The following is a 10,254-nucleotide window of genomic DNA, read 5'->3' as shown; positions in this document are numbered from 1 at the left end:
CCAAAGGGGAAAAGGAAGGCAGTAGGTGGTAGCAGAGGCCAGCCTTAGGACCAGCCACGCAAGTTATGAGGGTGTACCTCGTTACTAGTAATTCTACCTGAAGATGTTTCAGTCCGCCACCATCATGGTTTTCATGTCCTGCCCGCCCTGGGTTTCTGGACTGCGTGGGTTGAGGTGAGCTGGGGGACCGGAGGGGGAATGAGAGTCCGACTTTCAGCGCACAACTCAGGTCATGATCCCAGGGGCATGGAATTGAGCCGCGCGTGGAGCTGCGCATCGAGCCCTGCATCGGGCTCCTTGCCGAGAGTAGAGCCTGCTTGAGATTCTTTCTCTTTCTCCCTCTGCCCCTCTCCCCCGCTCTCTGTCTCTCTCTTGAATACATAAATTAATTTTTTAAAAAGGCATTTTTGGGGGGCACCTGGGTGGCTCAGTCGGTTGAACGTCCGACTTCAGCCCAGGTCATGATCTCACATTTCGTGAGTTCCAGCCCTGCGTCGGGCTCTGTGCTGACAGCTCGGAGCCTGGAGCCTGGAGCCTGCTGCGGATTCTGTGTCTCCCTCTCTCTCTGCCCCTCCCCCACTCTCCCTTCGTCTCACTCTCTCAAAAATAAATAAATGTAAAAAAAAAAAAGGCATTTTTCAATTCCCAAAGCTCTAGTTCAAAATTTTAAATATTTTCCTTTTCTTCAACAAGTTGTTGACACAGGACACACTGAGTAGATAAAACTAAATGATTTTACAGCTGGCTTTAAAAAGACAAGCTCTTTTGCTAACTAGCCTTACTTCTTTAAACATGCTTTTAAAAAAAAAGTGCAAATCCTCTGACCTAACTTGTAAAACATTTAATATTTTGGACATGCGGCTTTAATGACCATCTAAAAGTCAGGCCGGCTGGACAATGGGGAGCTGCTGGAGTATTATTCATCCTTCACAAAGCCATGAGGTGGCTCTTTCTCCTGGGTCAAGAGGTCAAGCTCCACAGCATTAATTTCGCTGAGTTTCTTTGTTATAAATAACAAACAAGGTCATTTATTTTCATTTTCTTGTTTCTAATTGCATGCATGTACTCCCAAGGATGAACTCCATAAACAGGTGGTGGGAATGCTGGGGAGAAAGCTCGAAACTGTTCCAGAAAAGAGGGCATGTCCCACTCTGGCGAAACAGTTTGATGAGTTAGAGATTTCGTCACTGCAGGATATGCACCTGTGCTATTACTCGAAAAGCAAACACTCATCTGTTTGGCACGCACAGATCTATGTAAATTAGGGGAGATTATTTTGCTGCTAGTCCTTGGCTGTTTTGTGATCAAATGCAATTGTTTCTCATTTCTTAAGAAACAGAGTCTCTATTAGACTCCGTTCTCCCCCCAGTTATTTTGACCATTTCATTCTTTTCTGAGGTTATTAATAATAACATGCCCTATGAATTAGGCCTAGAAACAAGGGGTGCCTGTCAAAGAAAGGATGTCATCAGAGGCTCCAACTATGAGCAATACGTATCAGTGACGGTATACAGACCTGTCATGAAAAGGTTTAATTAATATCTGCTTAATAATTTTCTCTCCTTAATGCTTCTTTAGCTGCCCCTTGGTGAAGAATAAAAAATGGACACCCCCACCCCCCACCCATCCCTAAGAGAGTCCTGACCCTCAGCTCTCATTGTTTGGCAGTGGTTTTTGTGGGCAACACTGCAGGGCCCCTCCTGCTGGGAAAACTCTGAGCTTCCTGATTTTTCACTCCTGTAAAAACCTCCTCCCCCATCACTACCTTTGTCTCTTTGGGGAAAAAAAAAAAGGGTTTTCACTTGAGCAAAATAAAAACTACCCCGTATTTGTTTCTGGAGTGTAATTATAAACTTCATTGTACATTCTTCCTGGCTTTGATGCTTATCTTGAAGAGTTCAGTGAAAATAAATTGTTTTTATGAAAGCAGAGAAACCATTTGATAAACACGCTGTCTCTGAAAATTGTTCCTGCAAAAGAGGTCATTCTTTCGCTTCAAAAGAAATAGAACATATTTCAGAAAACAGGCAGGACAACAGTTTAGGATTTCTGTGAATACAGGATATTTTTTTTTTAAGGCAGGGTGTAAACACACTGAAAATTACACACCTCCTGATTGTGTAGAGTGTATTGGGTTTTTAAAATAGCTTTATTGAAGAGCTACTTAGGTCACAAGCAAATACTTGCTGCATTTCACGTTTCTGGGAACGAATTCTCAGCTCAGTACTTTTTTGCTACCAGGGGTTTGGGGGGGGTGAGCATTCCATAATTACTATGTATCTGTCAAAACCTATGGGTGTATCTATTCTTAGTAAAAGTAATAGTCAACTGAGAAAATGATTGGTTTTTCTAAAGTGGTTCTTACGCCTGGTAGTACAGAGACCAATATGGCCAAACTTGGTTGTAGTAATGTGAGTAGCAACCTCATGCATGCATATATATATATATATATATATATAGAGAGAGAGAGAGAGAGAGAGAGAGAGAGAGAGAGAGAGAGTTTCTCAATTTGCTCATTTCTGTATTTCTTGACCTAAGTAAAAATATCAAAATAGTTCTTATTTCCAGACCTGAAAAGTTTGGATTCACTGAAAACTGAAGCTAACAATGACAATGCATGGGGATTCCACCCGCCCCACTATAGTTCCTGTGTGTAACTCTCTCCTGGTAATTAGTTTTAGAGCCTGCCCTGGAGATGCGTATTGAGGGTCCAATGCTTCCTCTATACCATGTGCACATTCTCTGTTATGAAAGCCTTCGTAGGTCTTGACTTGATTTTATCTGCAGGTGATTTAAAATATGAATGTAAGTGTTGATTCTCTGACATGAAACTCCAAATTTCATGGAGATGAGTTATACAGATACTAAGAATCCATGCTGGATAGAAATGCTATGCTTTATGACATGAAGCCAGATTCAGACATAAAACCAAATATAAAATGTTTTACCAATATGATACATTAGCTGTTACTATGGGAATAGGATGAGAAGAAACTCGAGTAGTTCTGGCCTTGTTAATTTCCATTTGGAGCTGCTGTTAATTTGGCTACATTACATATTGCAAACAAGGATCATAATATTTGGATAGGGCTTTTCATGACCAAAACTCAAGAAAATTACACTGTATATAATGTTTAGTGGTATCCTCACCTCATCTGGGCAAACAATTCACAGAGAGGTTAAATTACTGTTCACAGATTCCGAAAAGCTGGCGTCTCAGTAAGTAAAGATCTTTGGGTATAAAGTTCAGCAGGTTTAATGCAGTCCTCATGGGAACTTTCTTAATGTGGAGACAGATAAAGTAGAGAAATAAAGTTTTTGAGTTCTGTCAAGATGTAAGATAGTTTTCTCATCATGCTCTCTCTGCTTTCATAAAAACAATCTATTTCCACCGAATTCTTCAAGATAAGCTTGTTTATCCTCCTCACCCCGCCCCCATTTTTTAAAAGAGATTCTTGGACGATACCTACTGTTCAATTGGAAACATCAAGCTAATAAGACTGACAGTTTTGACCCAAATCATACAGAAACCCGACAGGGATTTTCTTATGCCCAGAAGTTGAATTTTGGCTGTATAACTGATGCTTGTGCTGCCCTCCTAAATCAGTAACTGTTAGCACTGTTCAGCATAAATTCAAAGCATGTTTAAGATACGTTCTTGGAGAAGTTTCTTCAAACTCAAGGCTAACCTAGTACAAAGGAAACCTTTGTGGCATTTCAGAAACAAATGCTGACAGCCTGAAAAAGGTGACACCCTTAAGAATGACAAATAGCATGGCAGTCACAATGGCATTAACGTTTTTAAAAGCCTCATTCTAACGTTTTTAATGGATGCGTTTCAAATCCACTGGAACCCTTAAAATTAGATGGTATTCTGAATGCAATGGAGAGTTCACTCAGATGGGCTCTAAGTGAAACAACATATAATTCTAGTTGTGTTGCATACAAGAGGTCCAAAACAGCAGGGCGCAGAAGCCCCCCCACCCTCCCGCACCCTCAGGTAGTGTGTTCTTATTCACGTGATAGGTCTTGGGTTCCCTCTTCCCGAATCTTCCCTTAACCTGGTTCCCTGGGAATGCTTTTCCACTATTCAAACATCTTCCCCCCCTTTCCCTTTCTCCCTCTCTCCCTTCTTTCCCTTCTCCTTCTCACTTTCCTTGCTTAAATGGATATTAATTTATTGCAAACCACCTAAGCACCAAGCAAGGTCCAAGGGGCTGGGGATACAGCAGTGATCCAGCTCCGGCTCCGCAGAGGCATGTCTTACACCCACCCTTGAGCTTTCTTTTACAAATAACCAAGAAGGCGCAGAGCCTGGCATCCCTCCCACTGTATGTGAATTTATCAGATTGCTTCTCTCCATAGCAGTGGTCGTTGTGACAGGACAGGATCTCCAGGCCAGGTGAGTGGATGGGACAGGGCGTGTGTACATGTGTGCATATGGAAATGTGCGTGTGCATGTGGAGTGTGATGGGTCCAAATCATAGCCTCCTTTGATTTCCACGTGCGTCATCCGGGGATCCTCTCTCTCATTCACAAGTGCCTAAAACAGTGCCCGGCACAGAGTAGGCAAGCAAAATATAGCTGCTGAGTGTCTGGAGACTGTGGGCAAAACCTTGAGGTCGGCAGCCGTCCCGAATGACCTGTTTCTGCGCTAGCGATATTTTTCATTCTAAATGCCTCAACATACATATTTTCAGACTCCTCAGTTTCTCCATCCCCCCCCCCCAACCCGCCACTCTTTAATAGAGATCTACACTCGGAAATCAGCTACCTAAATCATCATCATAATAAAATAGTGACTGATGAATATTGTTTCCTTCTCCAAGGCATTTGCATCTTAACAGGGAGGGGGATTTTATGAGGAAAGCCAAGGGCCAAGAGGTGGTATTGGATATGACCCAGCATTCCTAACTCCTGGGAGCCTCCTGGGAGAAGGTTCTCGCTTCACTTTGTAGTGTGTACAGCTCAGGGCTCCATGCAATTCATCAGCCCACATGCAATTCCCACTCTGGCAGCTAGTGGGGTTTCCACTGTGAATATTTGTATTCTTGATGCTCAAGGTCTGATTACAACTTCAGGTTTAGTCTCTGTGTAACTTTGATTATACTTTCCTTCATCCTGTGTAATCAAGCTCAGATTGCTCCAGAGGCACAACAGAACGGGCACAAGGTGAGAAATGGGAGCGTGCAAAGAAACACTCGGCTTCCTAGCCTTTGGGGCTCCTGTTAACAACTACCTGGGAGAAAATAATTTCTTTTTTGGTACCTCAGATCAGCAAGCTGCTCCTCTCCTGCGGCCAGATGCTGCACTATCCGCCATTGTTAAATACTAATAGTGAAACTTAAAAGATGTTCTCTTGCGAGACAACAGGTGGCCACTGCAACCTCCCGCTCTGATTGGTGGAAAGGCCACAGGCGCCCAGTGGCCCAGAGAAAGGGCCTCCACTTCTGCGTTTCAAGAACCTGCTCAATGGGGTGTTGTCCTGATAATATCTCCGCTCGCTGCCAATTTGTGCAACCCGCTGGGCCATTAGGGAGCGCCGCTGGGTTGTCAACGTTAAATGGAGACCCGGGAGAGAGGACCTAAGCTTTTTCGAGGGGGGGGGGAATTGGAGTCAACCCAGGGACAATGTGAGCGGTTGTTCCTCTCCTGAATACACACCGCTCTCACGGGCAGTATCCAAACACACGTTTCAGCTAAGAGCAAATACACAAACTTTCACCTAATTGACGTTTATTTTTCCTGCTTGGTTCCAGAAAGATAATATTGGGTGAAGGTACATATACAGGTGTCACCAGGCCGGAGTGCCTGCTTTGGAGAACAGAAGAAATGAAAAGCAACCCATCTGATGTTTGAAAAAAAGTTCAGGCCCTGGTCCGGCCAAGTGTGCTCAGGGGAGGAAAGTGTTAGCGAGTGTCCGCTAAAATATTTGAAAATTTCTCCCTTCCGGTTGCAGCAGCAACTAGATAACCAAATTGTGGGGGGGGGGGGGGGGGTGGCACATCTCACCGCCTCTCCCTAACGTTCTCATCTAGCAATAAAGTCACTTCCCTTCGCCAAGGCTGAGGGCCAAACTCTCAAATTAACCCAAAGCAGTAAAGGGGGGTGGGGGGATAGGAAGGAGGGAGGGAGAGGGAGAGAGAGATAGCTTAAAGAAAGAGAAAGAAAGAAAGAGGAGGTGGGTGAGTGCAGTCTGAGGAAGTTAATCACCCAGAACCTTTTAGGAAAATGGGGACATTTTCTCTCCGAGAGCAGTGAATGATCCGCCTAGATCCAGTTACTCAAATGCCTTTCGAATACAAACAAGAGCAAAGGAAATACGAAGAGAACCGACACGAGGCTTAACCCGGGAAGCTTCAAGTCTGCCTACCTGTGAAAGGTCAGGCCCCAACACCCCTTCTGGAAAATACCACAGGTGTACATGGATGGGGTCCCGGCTCCCGGCTCCCAGGAGGCCCTCCTGCAGGTTAGCTGCCAGGATAGGTGCCTCCAAGCAGAGGACATTCGTGCGGGAAGAAGAGTAGGGTAGACGGGACGGAGGACCCGCACCACGAGGGACTAATGGGGGGGGGGCCGAGGGAAGGAAGCCCATGGAACGAGGGGTGGCAAGGGAGCGGACGGCTTGGGGATGCCGGTGGCAGGAGCCGGGGGCCGAGGGAAGCGGGGCTCGGAGAGGGGGTTGGGAGGGCCACACCGCGCCCCGCGGGCTGGCGGCGGGCCGGCCGAAGCGGCGGAGGAGAGGAGGGGAGCGAGGAGCGCTCCGAGGCATCGGGGACAAAGAGGACCGGAGAGGGAAGGGGGGCGAGGTGGGGAGAAGAGGGGCCCCGGGGAGGGGGAGGCCGCGGCGCGCGCGACGGGCACCGCCGGAGCTGCGCGACGCGCGGGGCGAGCCGCGAGGGGCCGCGCGGGGCAGGGGCCGCGGCGGGGCGGGGTCGGCGCGCCCGGGGGCGGTCCGGGCCGAGGAGCGCACCGGCGGGGCGGGCGGCGCGCCAGCTGCCCGCGGTGGGAGGGGCGGAGCGGCGGCGGCGCGGGGAGGGGACCGGCGGCGAAGGCAGGAGGGGGAGAAGGAGGGGAGGGGCCGGGCCCCTTGTCTCCGCGGCTCCTCTCCTCAGTCCGCCCGGGGAGGAGGAGGAGGAGCGGGGCCAGCGCCGCCGCCGCCGCCGTCCCAGCCTCGCCCCGCGCACCTGAACTCGCCGCGCCGCCCGGGCCCCCGCGCCGCGCCCCGGGCGCCCGGCCCGCGCGCAGCGCTGCCTCGGTGCCCCGGCGGGGCGCGTCCCCCGGGCCGCCTCCCGCTCTCCCGCGGCTCGCGTGGCCGCGCCTTTGTGTGCGGCGGCCGCGGCTCCCGGGCTCCTCGGGCTCCGGTCGCGGCGCCCCTCCGGCCCCGAGCCCCGCGCGCCGCCCCCGGGCAACCCCGGCCGGGCGCCCCCGACGGTGGATCTAGCGGCTTCGAGGAGGCGGGCACCGGCCCCGGCGAGCCCTAGCCCCGGCCCCTGGCCCCGGGCCCGGCTCCGGCATGGATGTGAGATTCTACCCCGCGGCGGCCGGGGACCCCGCCGGCCTGGACTTCGCGCAGTGTCTGGGGTACTACGGCTACAGCAAGGTGACCGGGCCGGGGCCGGGGGGCGGCGGGGCGGGGGCCACCTCCCCATCCCGGGCGCGCCCCGCGCTCCAGCTCCCCTCGCGCTGCACTTTTCTCTCCCCTCTCCACTCCTTTCCCTTTGCGCCCTCGTCTCTGTCCAACTCTCTCTCTCTACTCTTTCTGCCCCCTTCCCACCCTCCTTTTTGTCCCTCTGCCGGCGCTCCACTCTCTCTCCCCCCACCCCCCTCCAACCCCGCCGACTCTCCTTTGCCTTCCCAAAGAAACCAAGAGCGGCCCAAGGACTGAAGGGGGGGGGGGGGGAACACGCTTGTGATTCTTTGTTGTTATTAGTAAACACGATAGCAGCGCCCCGGAGTTGGGGGGGGGGCAACGCCGGAGTCAAGTGATCTCGTGGTCCGACGACCTCGCCGCCCTCACCCCCCACCCCCCCAGCCCCTCTTACCTTCCCCGCGCACTAGAGAGCTGGACCCAGGGCAGCTCGGGGAAGGAAAGGAACAAACTTTTGAGCGTGCCCTGGATTGAACGGAGGTGGGGGGGGGGGGCCGCGAAGTGTTGGGACCCCCGCAGGTGGCCTTTGCTGCCCTCTCGCTGGGGCGCTTTGACCGCGGAACGGAGATGCCGGGCCCCTCCCTGGTTAGCGCAAGTGGCTTCTCATCTTTCATTTTTTTGGGAGGGGTAAGTTTTGCATTTCGGGGAGATCAGGGTTGGAGACCTCCACACCACGCCGTGGGTCACCCTACCTCCCGCCCCCCCCGCTCCCCCCGCCCCCCCTCCCCGGTCCCCCGCGCCAACTTCGAGGACGGAGCGTTTCAGGTGGGCGAAGGTGGGTCTCAGAAGGGCAGCTGGCGCAGCTCGGACCGGCGAGTCGGTGCGGGAGTCACAGCCCTTGGGCCTGGGTGGCGCGGTCTCCCCTTCTCGGTGTTTCCTGAAGCCCCCAGGGCCAAGCTTTGGAGGAAATATCACCCCGAGGGCGATGTTCGGAGACCGAGCAGTGCTCTGGATGGCCTGTGCCTTTTGAATGTGGTTTTTCTTTCTCCTTCTCCCTGCTCCTCCCTCCTCCCCCCTCCCCCTTTCTTTCAAATCGTAGTTTGTTTATGATTGCTTGGATAACAGAGGAGGAAATAAGGAGCCGCTGAAAGAAAGGTGCTATACAAAACTAATGAATAAATAACAGGAAGAGAAGGAATTGTATCAAGAGTGAGGAACAGTTTGCTGTGCCCCGTGGCTGATGGAGGCTCCTGTTCCTTTCTATTTGTTTATACTCCGTTCCCAACTCCAGTGCTGAAGTTTGTGAAAGACCATTGGGGTCTCTCTGCCTCACCCTTGTGTCCTCGTCGTCCAGCCCCGCGCCTGGCACCGCGGGCCTCCCCACGAGTATAGAACGAAGGGACATTATTCAGTGTGCTTTAACCCTTTGGTGGTGTTGGGGGGGGGGGGGGTCGTTCATGGTCTCCAAATTCCAAGAGTGCTACGTTGAGCTTTGAAAGGGAAGCAAGAAAAGGCCTATCGCGGTAGCAGGGTTAAGGTTTTACTTTCTGTCCTCGGTTTTGGACTTACTCAGGTTAGTAAATGCTTTAAAAAGTCCCCCTTGTATGCTCAGTGAGGGACTTAGGCAGCCTAATTAAGTATGTCGTGTTTCTGAGAATCCACCTAATTGTTCCGGCGGGGTATTATTTATCTCCTTACAACTTAGCCTGTGTATGCAAGCCTTGGATAACTGGGCATGCTCTTATTTTTGGAAGCCATTACCTTGCTTAATGTAACTTCTTTCTCTGATTTAAGATCAGCAACACTCGAATGACACCAAAATAGAAACCTTTTGTACTAATCCAGTCACTGCAATGCGTGGCAAATCTCTCTGTTCACTGAGATCCCAAGGGTACTTCAAGGGACCAGAGGAAATTGTGGGTGTTTTGTGTGTGTGTCTTTTTTTTTTTTTTTTTTTTTTTTTTTTTTGAGAAAAGCTATTTTGAGTCCATTTAAACTGAGTAGTTACTTCAGGGAGAGCATAGAAAGCTTGAAAATCGACATTATTTATTGAGATGCTTGTTCAACTTCGGGAGGAGGATGCAAGTTGGTTTGCTATCATATGTTCTTAATGCAGTTTTTTGCCTGAAATAACCTGGTTTCTTAGTAAATCAGCAATCTGGTGGTCATAAGTGCTGTGTGTACCCGATTTGCGAAAGTTAGACACAGCGCTCCATATTGGTAGAAATCAAATTGTACTTATTTTAAAGGATGTTTGCATTTAATTCCTTGCAGATAAAAATACAATAATCTTTAATTTGAGCCCCAATACTTTATTTTCCTACTCTTAATTTCAGCAGTGAAAAACCCAGTTTTATTCCCTGTAATTTTTCTTTATAGGGAGAATGTAGTAGAAGACGATGTATTAACTTTATGGGTATAAAACAGCAAGTGCTAATTAAGGGTTTATAGCATTTTGTTTCACAGCTAACTTGTGTGTCTGAGTGGTGCTATTCAATATAGGTCTATATTGAACATGTAAAAACTAGCATACAAAGACCTCCATTTATTTCACTTGGAAATACCTGCATTTATTAATCTCTTAAGACTTAACTTTTGCTGCTGTGTATTATCATTCTGGATGGGAAATGATGAGTTTCAAAGAAGGCATGTTTCTGCCCTTT

General features: G+C 49.7%; 1 protein-coding gene across 6 annotated transcripts in view; it reads left to right on the top strand.

The window, feature by feature from the left end:
* Window positions 1–6,348: 6,348 nt before the first annotated feature.
* Window positions 6,349–10,254, top strand: part of TOX3 (TOX high mobility group box family member 3) — a 107,573-nt gene continuing 103,667 nt past the window's right edge. For 4 of the 6 annotated variants that reach the window (XM_053906102.1, XM_053906101.1, XM_019455949.2 and 1 more), the window contains exon 1: window positions 7,407–7,603. In XM_053906102.1, the coding sequence (XP_053762077.1) occupies window positions 7,517–7,603 (87 nt within the window). In that variant the 5' untranslated portion in view covers window positions 7,407–7,516. Of the gene's footprint in view, window positions 6,383–7,406; window positions 7,604–10,254 lie in introns of those variants that run through there. The other 2 variants (XM_053906104.1, XM_053906103.1) reach the window with 2 other exon arrangements.

This window comes from Panthera pardus, unplaced genomic scaffold (genome assembly GCF_024362965.1).
Source record: "Panthera pardus isolate Hobbes unplaced genomic scaffold, ASM2436296v1 HiC_scaffold_18, whole genome shotgun sequence".
NCBI lineage: Eukaryota > Metazoa > Chordata > Mammalia > Carnivora > Felidae > Panthera > Panthera pardus.
The sequence above is the reverse complement of the archived record's forward strand: the minus strand, read 5'-3'. Positions and strand labels throughout refer to the sequence as shown.